General features: G+C 41.0%; 1 protein-coding gene across 4 annotated transcripts in view; it reads left to right on the top strand.

The window, feature by feature from the left end:
• Csmd1 (CUB and Sushi multiple domains 1) overlaps window positions 1-15,662 on the top strand; it is a 1,843,561-nt gene that overhangs the window by 1,686,108 nt on the left and 141,791 nt on the right. For all 4 annotated transcript variants that reach the window (XM_045131039.1, XM_045131041.1, XM_045131040.1 and 1 more), the window contains 2 exons: window positions 6,001-6,117; window positions 11,035-11,244. In XM_045131039.1, the coding sequence (XP_044986974.1) occupies window positions 6,001-6,117; window positions 11,035-11,244 (327 nt within the window). The remainder of the gene's footprint in view (window positions 1-6,000; window positions 6,118-11,034; window positions 11,245-15,662) is intronic.

The following is a 15,662-nucleotide window of genomic DNA, read 5'->3' as shown; positions in this document are numbered from 1 at the left end:
TTGGTACTAGCACTTTTATTTTTCTCTTATAAATATTTTTAAATTTATTGTATTTTTGACAATTTTATACATAATTATAATGTGTTTGTGTCATAGTAATTTTTCCATATATTGCTCCAATAAAATATAGATGGATGAGGAATGCTTTCATATTTTGGGAGAAGTTATCTTTAAGTTCACCTCTGTCCTGTCAGGTTCCCACCTGTGTGATTACTCCCTCATCTAAGCATCACCCCTTATTCACAGGTTACCTCCTCAGGAGCAGTAATTCTATAACATTACCACTATTTAAGTTAACTTCCCACAGACCAGAAGACTTTGCTGGGCTCCACCGTTAACTGTGCTTACCACGTAGAGGCATTCCAGAGCAAGCAGTGATAGTCTGAAAGCTTAGCCTTTGCCTGCAGAGTACTTCTGCCTTTGGTTGGGCTCCACATTCCACCCCAGCAGCCTATATGATATTGTTTTAGGTGAAAGTGATCAACTTTGACGATCACAGTGTATTGATAACCTCTGGGTTAGTCACATACTGCTTAGGATTTAACCAAGGAAAATCAATGGCACAGTGAGCTGGTCCCTATAAGAAAAGAGGTGACGGCTCTCTTACATGTTCCTCTGTCAAACATATTCCCCCACAACTAAATTAAATCTTAGATATAATATGATTTTGAGTAATGTGAACTTTAACAGGCTTGAATGGGATTTTGTGAAAAGGCAAATAAACCACACCAAGCCAGTCAATAACACAGAGATTCGGGCTCTACGATGGCCTCCCAGGGAAACTCCTCCCCTTCACACACATCATAACTTGTTTTCAAGGGATCTAGGTTCCTTTGTGGCCAGTATCTTATTCTGTGATTTTTTTTTTAATCAGTGAGAAATAAGTTTCTAGAAGGACCTCAAAGAAACTACTTGTGGGGAGGTTGATATCTTAGTCTTGAGGAAAGAACCAAATGAAACTGAAAGGCATACATTTTACCTACACAGAGCACCTGTCTTCCTGCTTGTTTTTATGTACAGTGTGTTTCCTCTTGTATCTGTTACTTTCTCACTGCCAAGACAAAAGACTTGACGCACATACACAAAAAAAAAAAAAAAAAAAAAATTAAGGAAGAAAGGGTTTACTTCAGCTTAAAATTTTATTATGCTGGAAAGTCATTATGGGAGAAGCTTGAGACAGCTAGTACCTTTCAGTCCATGGTGAGGAAACAGGGCCAGATGAATGCTGGTGCTCAGCCAGCTTTCTACTTTTCATAAGTCTAGTTTCTTGGCCTGTGGGAAGGTGTGTCCACAATTTAGGTTGGACTTCCCACCACAATTAGCCTAATCAAAATAATCCCTCACAGGAATGCAGAGGGGTAACCTTATCTAGGTATTCCTTCCCAGTTGATTCTAGGTTCTGACAAGTTGAGAGTCAATATAAATCATCACACCTTACATGTGGGACTTCTAATGCTCTAAACTCTGAGGTTTATTCAACTCCCACAGGCACTCACTCAGCAAGGGGACATTCCAATACTATATGCTTTGCATGAAAATGTTTCACTTGAGCAGTGATATTAGCAAGTTATAGCTGTCTTTGACATCCTTGTAATGTGTTCTGTATATTAGCAAATGCTGAAGCTTCTTCATTGCAAAAACTCACACATGAGCCACGATAAGCTGGAAAGACTGAGAAATAGAAGGGTTTTGCATCTATTAGCTTGAGATTAATTGAGCTAAGTAAGATTGAGAGCAAGAGTCTATAGAGAGGGAATATTTTACTTATTGGCTCCTGTAAACCTCATGAACCAACTCTTTTGAATCATAGCATTAAAGAGGCTAATGTATATACACCACTCTCCACAGCCTTATGAGTGTTAGGCACTGTTCTCAGAGTATAATACTGACCGTTTTGAATATCATAGCAAGCCTCAGAGACACCAGGCAGCTTGCCACAGCCTCTGGCGGAATTAGCATTCACTCTGGGGTGAGCCGTCCTGGAGACTTCTTGCACTGTGGGGTCTTCAGTCAGACCTGTCCTGTCACATTCATTTAAAATAAAATGCATCCATTTGTATCAAAACATCAGGAATCTACACAAAATGAGATCCTTACATCCAGTAAATGCAATGCCTCCTTCTGTTATAAAATAAGAAATATCTGTCTTTAGAAACACCTTATTTCCTGGTAGCTCTCCAGACACCTTCCTCATTGAAAGGAAGGAGGCTTGGGGGAGGTATGAGCAAAGGTGGGAGGCCACTGAACAAAGGGAACTCTAAGAAGAAGTCACAGCCTAATAGAAATACTGACTGAGCCTGGGACAGGACAGGCAGTCGCAGGGCTTTCTCCATCTTGCCCAACAGAGCCGAATGATGCACCTCTTTAGGAAGGTGTGTTTTGTACCCATTTGTTGGCTTTTAGCTTTTTCAAATGTTCATCAACCAAAGAATGGCCATGATTATAGTTAAGTTTCCATGTCACAAACAAATAATTTTCTGCTGAGCAGGAGCTGTTTCCCATATCTAGACCCTCATGTGATACCATCACACTATACATGTCCTGTGTTTAGCATGATTTCAATCACAAGGGTGATGCTTGTCACTCAGGCTTGGTGCCAGCTATTGTTCATTCAAGGATGTGTCTATCATCTGCTGAAGGTCTAGAGGTAGACACAAATGCTTGTGTTTAATGATAGCTGACAGTGGCCTTTGTTTTTCTTACCACATTCAATATCAAAAGGACCTTTTGAAATATCACCCACATCTGACATGTGTCTTCCTGTTTCTGTACTCCTTTTGCATTATTGTGTTTAGTCTTCTGTGGTTGAAATGTATATACATAAATTTTATGCTCTCTGAGGAACCCTGTGAGAAGGGGTGTTCCCATGATGTATCATTAGTCTAGTTCACAGACCCATGTCAGAGCCTGTACCTCACCCATCAGGCTCTTCCAATAAGAAGACTTCCTGAATTACAGGCATGGTTATGTCATGTAAGATATCCCTGGTATTAGAGCTCACACAACAAGAAGATACTTGTAATTTTTAATTTTTTTATTAACAACTTCCATGATTATAAAAAATATCCCATGATAATGCCTTCCCTGCCCCTCACTTTCCCCTTTGAAACTCCATTCTCCATGATATACCCTCCTGCTCTCAATCAGCCTCTCTTTTATTTTGATGTCATGATCTTTTCCTCCTATATGATGGTCTTATGTATGTAGTGTCAGGCACTGTGAGGTCATGAATATCCAGGCCCTTTTGTGTCTGGGGGGAGCACATTGTAAGGAGTCCTACCTTTCCTTTGGCTCTTACATTTTTTCTGTCACCTCTTCCACAATAGACCCTGAGCCTTGCAAAGTGTAATAGAGATATTGCAGTAGTGAGCACTCCTGTCACTTCTTTCCAGCACCATGATGCCTTCTGAGTCATCTCAAGGTCTCTGCCATCTGAAAAGAGAAGGTTCTCTACTAAAAGTGAGAGTAGCATTAATATAAGGGTATGAACATTAAGATAAGTGCTTACTGGACAGTTTGATAAGCATAGTATATACATTTAGTCAGACAGCAGCAGACATTGCACCCCTAGGACTCATAACTACCTCTGTTTTACATTTTCAGTATCAGGGATACATTCCCTCCCATGGAGTGGGCCTCCAGTCCAATTACAGGGCAGTTGGTTTCCACCATAACTGATGTGCCACTATTGCACCTGTTGGCTCATTTGGTTTGACTGGCCAAATATAAGACTTGAAGTGTCCACTGTTGAGTATCTTCACTGGTGATTTCTCTTTTTCCCATTGAACTGCATACAGAATGGTTTCTTATAGCTTTCTGCCAGCTGGTCTCCTTGGAGAAGGTTATCAGCTCAGTTCCAGCAGGATTTCTCAGTGGCCTTGTAGCCCGAGTATGTAGAATCTTCAGCAATAGGGTCTTACCATCTACTCCTGGTGGGAAACCAAGGGCTTCGGCAATGACCTATAACGTTTTAGGAGCATCAGGGACCTCCCTGGACAAAAACTCACTTGAAGGCAGCCCATCCCCCGAACTGAAAATTTTCTGGTAACAATGTATGGTTCCTCAGTGTTCCGTTGTCCAAAAAGTAAGTTTCCATATGATTTATTTACATCCTCTTAGACTTTGATTAGCCCTCCCTCCACCTTTTCTTTACTCAATCTCTTCCCCTGACCTCACTTTGGGCCTTTACATACTTGTAATTTTTTTTTAAAAAACTTAGTTCGTCACCATACAGAATGCTTGAATCTCAGGCTATGAGTTCCTGTCATGAGCAATCACTATATTCATTAGCTTTACAAATTTCCTCAGATGAGAAATAAAATTTGCTTGACGGTTAAAATTTAAAGGGTTTACTGCAGTGCCTCAGAGTTCTCTAGAAGAGGGTTCATGATAATGTTCTGTGTAACAAGAACCTTGTCAAAACAAAAAGAAAATTATTTCATGTGTCCACACCACTAAGAAATTAAAGCTGTTGCATTATTAGTTGTAAATAGAGTAAATTGCTTTTTTTTTTTTTTTTTTTTTTTTTTTAGCAGATTGTGAGTACACAAACACTAGTTTCTCAAACTCCATCCTTGCTGCCGTGGTTATTACCAAATCACTTGGGCAAACACCAGAAAAGCATGGCATGTAGTTCACACAGATAAGGCCAAACCACCAAACACCACCATATAACATCTTTATTACACAGACATTTCTAGGGAAAGTCGTTACAGAGAGCTCTGTTCCTCCCAATGGAACCAACTGTGAGGACTATTAGTTCAATTAACACTGAGTCTCTGGGGCCAGTCACAACTGGAACTTCCTGGATAGGCTTTTCCCAGGACTGATCCTTCAGACCAATTTCTTAATCTCTTCCACTTGGTTTCCTTACCTGTCAAGTGGGGAGAGTCTTACTGCCAGCCTCTAAGTCTAATGTGGGAATGCAGAGAATAGAGGCATTTGTCTATCAACAGCAGGAGTATGCAGTAGGCATTTGTCTGGCTATAGTAGAAGTACACAAAGAACCTCAGTGGAAGGAAATCAATACCACCCTTCCCATAAACAGTAGCTGATAAACTGAAGTCCACTTGAAACCTAACTGAAATAGGATTGGTAAAACCGATGAACCTTTGTTGAGGGTCAGGAGCAACAGAAGATAAATTCAGAGAGAGCATATTTGTTCTCAGGAGTTCACAGTGAGGAGAATGTTAAACAGTACAGAGGAAAAGCGACCAAGCCCAAGAGAGCACTGATTCATGCTGATCTTTTAAAGCTGGGGCTTCTTAGGTAGCAATTAGCATCATGACATAGGAAGGCATGCTGAGGTCTGGAGTTTCCCAGAGTGGAGGTAGCATGCACACTGTAGAACTTGGTGGGATTGTGGAAGTCAGTGACAGTGGGGCTTCAATTTCCCAAAGGAGTGTTATTACTCTGTGGTGGAGCACAGTAGAGTCTCCTAGATGGAGAGAGATGAACTTAGGTTTTTCATAAAACAGGAAACTTCATGCTTTTTATAACTTTTCAGAGGAGAGGGAAAGTTCCTCGCCATGTGACCTAGCCTACGTGTTAGGACCATGAGTTGGTGAATCAGACCCAAATAGGACCCACAACCAGCATTACTCAACTGGCTGTGGAGGTCCCTGACAACTATAGAGCTGGTCTTGCTTTCCCACTAAGTCTTGGGTCTGGGGATCAGGAAGAGGATGGACTGGTCCTGCTTTCTTGCCATGCTTATAGTAGCAACAAGAGGAGAGGATTTTCTAAGATTCGCTGCAAGTGGGCTTGTTATTTTTTAAGTAGCCTAAATCTGGTCTTTTAAAGTGACTATACAACAACTGTGTTCTAACAGAGGGCAGCTGCACCCCTCAATAACCAGTGTTTACTGTCATATATGACAGGTCTTGACTCTAGTCCTGTGGACTTACCTTTCTCCAGTGTGTTCCAGCAGAGTGTATTAGGTTAGTTGTTCTTATGCAATATGGGACCCTAAAAGACTCATAGCTTCTGTATATTTCACAGCCACCTGTGGAGGGACGTTGACCAGCATGGGTGGAGTGATCCTGAGCCCAGGGTTTCCAGGCTCCTATCCCAACAACTTGGACTGTACCTGGAAGATATCATTGCCCATTGGCTATGGTGAGTGAGACTGGATTCATTCCAGACTTCAACCTTCCTACTTCATCTAACAGAATTGTGCTTGTGACAAATGAGCAGTATTTTTTTGACATAACTGTGTCTTTAATTGGAAGTGGATTTCATATTTAAGTGAAGCCTTGGCAGAATTATGTTACGAGCAGAATGTTATCTGAAAAATCAATTCAACCATGCAGTTCTCTTCAAGGCAAATTAAATTAGCTGAATGGTGATATAGTAGGCCCACAAAGTACAAAATGTGGCATCCTTAATTTGTTCTCAATCTCTTTATTTACAACTCTGCCTTTTCTAATTTAACTCTACAGTTCAATCATGGTGGCTGTCTCTTTGGGGCAATTGCTAAGGATTTCTTCAGGTTGTGATACATATAAAATTCAATATTAAACATCAATTTGCAAAGGTAGTATTTTGTTATCTTTTAATTATATATTGTATTGATGATTGGTTTATGAAATTCTAGAAAGTATTTAGCTATTAGCTTTCAGGTTATCTATTTTAGAGGATTTAAAATTGAGTTAAGAGCACTAAAACCTATGTCTCATGACTTCAGAAGTGCTCGGTCTTTGTAAAAATTTAATTCACTTTCCTACCAGTCTTTACCTACCTCTAGGTATCCTTCATATTGCAATTCCTTTACAGGGTGAGGGGTCTCACCCTCTGGTGGTTTTCTCAAATACACTAAAGTAGCTATAAAATGGAGGTTCCTAGACAGAGTAGCTGGATCCGTACTTATGTACCAAACACACCATAGTTGTATTAGTCAGGGTTGGCTAGAGAAACGGAACCAAATAAAGTAAATGTGTATTATAAATGGCATTTATTAGATCAGCTTGGAGGATATTAGGGGAAGTTCAATAATAGCTGTCCACAGGCTGGAGAGTCAGAAAATCCTGTTTAGTCTACCAGGTTGGATGCCTCAGAAGTCCCAATCTGACCCTGAAGGCCTGGGGATTCTGGGAGAGCCACTGGACTCCTGACCATGTTGGAAGCCTGATGAAGCTGTGTTCTAATGTCCACAATGAGTAGCAGCAACAGGGGAGACACCTTCACCAGCAAGGAGCACAGCCAGCCAGGCGAGCAGCACCATATTATGCATATGTAGTCCACCACTGGAAGGGATACCTAGTCTGGGGGAAGGCTTTTCCCCCTCCATCAGTCTTTCCTGGAAATGACTTACAGACCTGCCCAGGATCTGAGCCTCTTACTTGACTCCTAATCTGATCAAGATGACAACAGGCCTTACCTGGCATGGTAGTTCATGAGGCTTTTTTCAATAGTACCCCCAGTTTGTGGATGCTGGCGCCAGCCTGCCATGGCTATGTTTCTCCAATTCATGGTAGAGCATTTTACTCTAAAACAGGAATGATTTAATTAATAAGATGCTTAAGATACTTCTGTGTATTACTTTCCTGGAATAAATTGGTATGATACAAGGAGATTGAAGTCACATGGTTTTGGCAAATTGGAACTAAAAAGAGATTATGGCAGGCTTTGAAATGTGATAAGTCACAACTTCACAATGAATCACAAATCCTACTGTTCTCCAGGAACTCTTGCATGTAATATCTCTTCTATAATTATGCTACCTATAATTACCTAGTCCTGAAATACTTTCTTCCTTGACTGTGCTTTGGACCCTGGTGGATATTCCAGTTATTGTGGATGTCCCTGGTTTTCTAGCATCCCTGTGATATGAAATGCTACTGTGCCTTTCCTCAAGTAAAAGTGACCTTTGTACTTTTCATTAGTGGAAGATTTCATTGGACATTTTTATTATTTCCATATAACTCAACTGGGCATATTTGTGTAACTATTTATACAACCCAAGAACAAACAATAGCCAGATAGGTGGTTGAGTTAGTCTCCCCCACCTCAGACACACACACTCCCAGAATCAAAGCAATGGCGGCATTACATAGACAAGAAAGACCATGGCTTTGGTGTGATGAGAAGCACTTAGTCCCTCTTCACTTGTTACTCATTCTGATGGACCCATTTTCCTCAGCTTATTCTGAGATCGAACAGCCTGCCCCCCAAAGAAACTGGAGGATGAGGAGGACCCTGGCCTTACTATCCCAGAACTAGAAGCGTGTTTTGCACTGACTTGATTTTGTTCTCGACTTGACTTGGAAATCTCAGTTTCACTGGTTACTGAGAGAATAAATTGCACCAATTTAGGAGCCCTGTTTGCTTATTTCAAAATATGAACAACAAAACAGAATAAGGTATGAATCTTCTGGGACTGCTCTGAAGCCTAGACAAGGCATAGCTTAAGTGTCCATGGATTTAGTGGCCACATCACCATGTTTGACACGATTTATTTTTTTCCCTCATCACACACTCAGGGTGTTCTGTTAAGGCTTCATTGTCAAAGCTGAACCTACTGAGAATTTCTCTTTGCAAAAAACTTTTAGAGGACAGTGTACAGAAAGGTTGCTGACCATTATTTTTATTTTATTTTCTGTTTTGCCATGGCCTTTCTTTTTTAATCTGTAATAAACTACCGTATTGTGACATCACAAGATGCTGTCCCCAAATTCTTATGCTTGGATGGCCTGGAACCACAGGGAAGCTGTAAGATTCTTTAGCATGCTTGCTTTTGGCACACAGAAGATGACAGCACAGCAGCCTATAGTCACAAATGCTATCAAGTAAGAATGAGGTCCTCACTTAAGCCCCATTACTATTCAAAATTTAGTCAAAGTCCAAAGACAAAAATCCTTTGTGTGATGGACCCTGTTTAGGCGCCTGATTTTTAGAACAAATTTGACAGATGAAAGCATGCTATATGAGTTTTATCAGAGGTAGTGACTTCCATTGCCTTTCTTAGCCCAATCATGTGGGTTTAAAGCATCCTGTGAGATAATGAAAGGATGATTAGGCTGCATTTTTTTTTCTGATCCCTTCAGTTAGGTTCTATGATATCAAATGGGGCAAAGCTTGCTTAGAAATAGATAGCTAAGTAATCCCCAGTTTAAACCAGATTAGAGCCCAGATCTGTCCATTTCCTGATAGGTATTAGGTACTTTAATATGTGGCTGGATATGTTATCCTGCTTAACTTGGTAATTTTGCACGCAATTTATAATTGTCATAATTCCATGTTCTGTTCAAGTTTAATTCCCTGGAGTGAGAAGTGACTTTCTGCTCATCCCCTGCTATTGAGGAACATTGCCTGTTTTGATCTGGTCACTCCTGATCTCTTCATTGTCTGGGAATTCTTTCTGGATGGTGTCATTCCACAGATATCAAGAATCTCTTAGCAAATGCCTCTAAACTCTGAATATTTACGTCTGAAATGAGAGCATTTATGTTTCTGCTATGATATTTGATGTCCAGTGCCCTCATCATGCCCTAGTTGGAATTCATGCTGGCAATTTAGGGACGTAAATTTAGTTGGGGTAGCTTAATAAGTTGCCTCTGATTGATCTTCTTTCACTTCTAGTATTCCACTTAGTTTGACCATTATGGTTGATATTAAATGAGTTCTGCAGACTTCATGGACCCATGATCTCTAAAGCACACATACATGCACACACATGCACACATATATACACACACAGCTACACACAGCTTCAGCACATTTTACTTACTAGTTTAAAATGCACTTATGTTCAGATCATCATTTCTTTCATGTTCACTGACAAATTTCCTCTGTTATTAATGAAGTGGCTTTCCTTATGAGACTTGAAATGTATCAAATCATTTAGGTTTTCTTTTCCTACTACCCTTTCCTTGCCTTTCTTCATATGGCTTTTAGAAACCCTTGTTTTGTTGATATATTCTTTAGGTATTTGAAATTTTCTGTGCATCTGCCCTTATATAGAATCACCCACATAATCCTAAATTTCTAATTTAGAAAAATTATAATTTTTCAAATATAGAATGCAATATATTTGATGGAAATTGAAAATAATGCTCTTCTCTACTGCCAAACTCAAGGGGTAATGGGATGGAGCTCATTGTCAGAGCACACACTCTTTCATGTCGCCTTCAGTTTGGTCTTCAGTACTATGAACAGAGAAGGACAGGAAACAATACAGAAGAAAACTGTTCTCACATTAAATAATCATGCTTTCAGTTTAAATATTATTACCCATCTTTTACCACATGGATTGATGAAGGACTAATATCATTGGTATTCTATATAAAGTTTTCAAGCAAATTAGCAGTTTACATCCATAATACCACAGACATCTCTAAACTATCTCAATCCTGCCTGTTCTTCTGAATATTTATTTGTAGCCTCTTAATACACAGATATATGGGATATGTAAGATCATCACTTTGGACAACATTTTGGTATATTTAGCTGAGGCTGATGGTTGAGTTTTGAATTTTATTTGAATTTGAGATTCATGGTCACATTTATCAGATAGGGTTTCTTTAAGTACTAGTAACTTGATTTGTGTATATAACAGAACTGAACATAAGCACCGATAAGTCTCTTACTCAATTGTATGATGAGACAAGTAGTAAAAGAACACATTTTAAAGCTTTCTTCAGTTTCTTTCAATTAATATTGACCTTATCCATGATAAACTTGTGGATAATAGCATGTAATGTCATCCTTATGTTTAGTGTTGTAATAACCACTTTTGGAAATATGTGTACTGACCTGTGTTCTAAGAACTACATACTTTTTGGTACATTCCAGTGGCAAGATGCTGGAAGAGCTCATAGTCACAGTAAGCTGACTTGAGGGCATGGATCTTATGAGACAAGGGCATATAGGCAGTCATGACAGAGGTTAAAGTGTGCCAAGATCTGTTGTCTAAAATGCATTCTCTCCTCCTCTAGGCTTTTATGTCCCACAGAAAGTAACCTAGTTATCACCTTTGTTTAGCACTGATCTTACCAATGCTATCACAAATGAGGAATCTTGCATATGTCTTCATAGGTGCACATATCCAGTTTCTGAACTTCTCAACCGAAGCTAACCATGACTACTTGGAGATCCAGAATGGTCCATACCACACCAGCCCTATGATGGGTCAGTTCAGTGGTCCTGATCTGCCCTCGGCTCTGCTGAGCACCACACATGAAACCCTTATCCACTTTTATAGTGACCATTCACAGAACCGACAAGGATTCAAACTTGCTTACCAAGGTAAGGAACAAGACCCACATATCTAAGTATGCTTCTTATAGTGTCAGGCTAAATCTTCTGATTAGTTAAATCCTCACAGCTGCATTGCTCTTCATCAAATGTTAGTCTTGGACTTGCAGTAGGACCATACCAGCTGCCCTGATCAGCCTGGCAAGCTACAGATCCTATCACAGCCCTGATCTAAGTCCTCCCTCTGTCCTCTGTGGCATGATCATATACTACCAGCCACAGTGACTTCTCATCTGTAACTTGTTCCTCTTAGCCCTTATTTCTCTTAGCTGTGACCCTTTAGATCAGTCAATAATGAAATGGTGCTGGTGGCTCCAAGTAGTTATACCTCATCCCAGATCAACACCATAGTACACTTAGAACACCCATCAACGAGGAGAGCTTCAGAGCTGGAATTCTGTCCACATGTGGGATCACTAAGAAAAGTGAGTCCATTCCTACCAAAACATGGGAAAATGCTAACATTTTCATTTCATCCAAAATATTTTTTCTGTTCATTTCCTGAATATTGTTGAGTCAAATGAAGTTGAAATTGTAAATAGGGGCTAGTTTCCCCCCACCCCCCATATGGCTGAATCCCTTGTCTACCTTGATTTTTATAGATCACCCTTATTAAAATAATTTACTTAACAACACCAAATTATGTTGTTTTCATCTACAAATATAAAATTAAGACATAAATGTTCAGAATTGAGGTCTCAGAAAATAGGAATTCAGATAAGAAGATAAAGGAGAGAGAAATAATATCTAACTTTGAGAGTATTATGTCCCTAGAGGAGGCAAGAATTCCTCTATGAACACAGCTATCTATAAATGTTTCCCACATTATTTAGTTTTGTTATTTTCCATTTGAAATATATCCATATACAAAATACACATGTGCACATATGAAACCTCAGGCATAAGCCACTTCCCAAGGCAGGAGGATGCAGTCCCATCTGCTGACACACTTGTTTTCTGTGCTTTCTCTTTCCTAAGAGAAGCTGTCCTGTGTAAAATCCAAACAATGTGTACTCCTACATCTTCTTCAGACACAGGTAGGAACTCCTTCTCCTCCTCCTCCTCACTTTCTAGCTGTGGCTACCTCTCTGCTGGCTCTTTCCCAAGACCACTGCAGATATATTGATTCATGTCCTCTCTCTCTCTCTCTCTCTCTCTCTCTCTCTCTCGATTTCTTTCCCACTGTCTGTCCTTTTGTTTCTCTTCTATTTATTTCCCTCTATTTTCTCTGTCTTTCCTCTCTCTACCTGCCTCTTCCTCTCTGCCTATCTCCTCTCTCTGCCCTTCTATCTTCCATCTTTCTGTCCTTTCTGGCTGACTGTTTCTGATCTGCCTCTTTCTATCGCATCTGTTTCTCTTTCTTTATATACATTTTTTCTGTCTCTCTGTCTATCTCTTTGTCTCTATTTCCCATCTCCGTTTCCTCTCCAGTTTCTCTCTCATAAATTTATTAACTTGTGACTTTAAGCAATTTTATTCCTTGTCTTATTATTTTTGGAAGCACCACCTCTACCAATGTGTCCTAGTCTCTACTTCCCTTCTTCTCTTCCTTACCCACTCCCAGCTGTCTAATACTCCCTGATGCAGTCAGGTTCATGTTGCTGGCAGAAATCACCTGATCAAGAGCACATTGTGGGGAAAAAAAGGTTTATTTGGCTTACAGACTCCAGGAGAAGCTCCATAATGGTAGGGGGAAATGATGGCATGAGCAGAATGTGGACATTATCCCTAGGGCCAACATAAGGTGGACAACAGCAACAGGAGAGTGTGCCAAACACTGGCAGGGGGAGACTGGCTATAACACTCTTTAAAAAAAAATGTTCACTTTTATTTATTTATTTGAGAGTGACAGAGAAAGAGAGAGGAAGATAGAAAAAGACAGAGAATAGGCACACCAGAGCGTCCAGCCACTGCAAACAAACTCCAGATACGTGCACCCCCTTGTACATCTGGCTAACATGGGCCCTGAGGAACTGAGCCTTGAACGAGGGTCATTAGGCTTCATAAGCAAGTGCTTAACAGCTAAACCATCTCTCCATCCCTGGTTATAACACTCTTAAGCATGCCCCCAACAATACTCTGCCTCTAAGGGGCATTAATTCCCATATCTTCATCAGCTGGGAACCTTGCATTTAGAATTCCTGTGTTTATGGGTCACACCTGAATCAAACCACCATACCCCCATACACAATCTTATAATTCTATAGACATTAGTTATGTATTCAAGAAGCCTCAACTCACTGCCCCACAGCACTGATCACTCCTTCAGTTTCTACAAGATTCTGTCCTGCCTGACATTTTTTTTTCTCCTTGACCTCTTCTGACCAATGAATTTACCTTCAGGCACAGTTGGAATACTACTATATTCTTGTCACACACTCCCTGGCATCATCACATCTCTGGATTCAGTAACCCAGTAATCTAATCATTTGTGACTGACAGCCCTATGCCACTGTCTCTAGTTCTTTGTTCTGCAAGCAGCAGAAGGGTGCCATCTCCTCCATGCACCAACATTGGGATCCCGCAAACTTCCAAATCCACATCAAGTGGCCAGCTTATAGTTATACTCCTCTATCCAGCTCAGTTTCTCACTAGGTCAACTGTGGGAAATCCTGGTATCACCCTTTTTCTCCATCTCCCTCATCACCAGGACTCACTGATCTTTCTCCTAGTAAGCCCACATTTACTCTTCCAATGTCTCTCACCCTTCCTGGAAGCAAACACGATTTTCTACTTTGTTGGTGAGAGCTTATGCCACTCTTACCCAATTCCTGTGAATGCAGTTGAAGCTCTGCAAGGAGTGTGGTCCCAAGATGCTCCATCTGTCTCTGCTACCTCTGTCCTCCTTCATGCCACCCTGCCAATGTGTCTTCAGAGGGATTCTAAGTTCCCTTCTACCTTTAGGTCTTTATAGCACTTATACATAGAGTAGTCACAACCAAGAATATCCTACATGCCTACTTTACAGTCTTCTGGAGACTCCTGTAGAACTCAGGCTATTGCTCTACCAAGATGAGATGTGTCCATCAACTCAATTCTGGCTGAACTCCTTGGGCGAGGTGGGCTTTTCCTGTGCCTCTTCTTGTGTGGTGGTCATTAGTGCTGCCTGCCACCTCAACTGCAGCCTCATGGTCTTCAGTCACTGAATAACTAAGTGTGACTAGCTGTGCTGGTAAGGTTGGAGTGAGTGTCTTTTTGCATGGAAACTTGAGGAGTTGAAAGTTAGTTTGCTCTCATGGATGATGAGTGAGACATGGTTCCTGTGTGTGTAATGCAAGAATAAGACCTGCCATCCTAATAAGGAAGTATCTTGCTTTAAGCCACTGAGATATGGATTCTGTCTTACTACTATGGATGAGCTAACCCAAACCAACAGGCATATTCTTAAAATCAGGAATAGGTTACCTGTACATGTTTAAAGACCATTCTGCCTGAGAGTGGTGGCCCCTCTGTCTGTACCTATCCTTCATGTTCAATATGAGGCCTGGGACTGATCACACTGTCAGTGTTGGACTATGAGCTTTGTGCAGGTTGTGGTTTCCTCCCCTACACTGCCCCCCCCCCCCCGTGCAGAATCCTGTACACACTCTGGGTAAGAACCTGCACTGAGAGGGCTTCTCCTTCACTGTGGGTCTGTGCTTCTGCATGCTCATTACATTGTCTCTTTCATTTCTACTCAATAAAGACAATGTGAACAGGGCTGGCCAGCCAGTGCCAACGCAGGTGTTGGAGGAGATGCCAAATATCCCATCTCAGTAATGCTTAGTTTCATGTTAGTTTTCTTTCTGGAATTTGCTTTGGACCAAAGAAGTACTAAGTAGTGTGTTGTTTTCTGTTTCTGCCCGGGAGCCCAGCCCAGTGGTTGCTATATGCCCCAGCTGTCTCATGTGCAAATGGAGCTGGACTGCTTTGAGTGCAGCTACTGATAGGAGAGTATTATGGATGCCTTATCATTCTCTCTTTCTTTTATTCTATGTGTTCTTCTCTCATAAGACACCCTAATGGGGTTCAGGGTACATGGCTGTGTGCTTTTCTGATGCAGAGATATGTCCATGCCATCAGTGATGACCTTAGTGGTGAGGATGAAGAGACCTGAGCTCTGGGGTCTCTCCTGCAACACCATGCTGGTATTGTGGTCTCCTGCTCTTCTTCACAAGTCAGAGCCCCCAGGCTCTTCCAAAGTCTCACTCTGAGAATAAAAGATTTCCCTGAGAAGGGTGATGCAAGGGAGAAAGCACAGTTAGAGGAGGAGGAGTGGAGCTAGGGCAAGAGGGAATGGATTTCAGTGGATCATGTAGTCTTACCCAGCATCATAGCCTTCAGAAAGTGTATTTCTTTTACAGAAAACAAAGTCGCCAATAATCATGTGGGGGCATGGGATGGTTTGAGCAACCTGCCAGCTGTGAGGG

This window comes from Jaculus jaculus, chromosome 12 (assembly GCF_020740685.1).
Source record: "Jaculus jaculus isolate mJacJac1 chromosome 12, mJacJac1.mat.Y.cur, whole genome shotgun sequence".
NCBI classification, from domain to species: Eukaryota; Metazoa; Chordata; class Mammalia; order Rodentia; family Dipodidae; genus Jaculus; species Jaculus jaculus.
The sequence above is the reverse complement of the archived record's forward strand: the minus strand, read 5'-3'. Positions and strand labels throughout refer to the sequence as shown.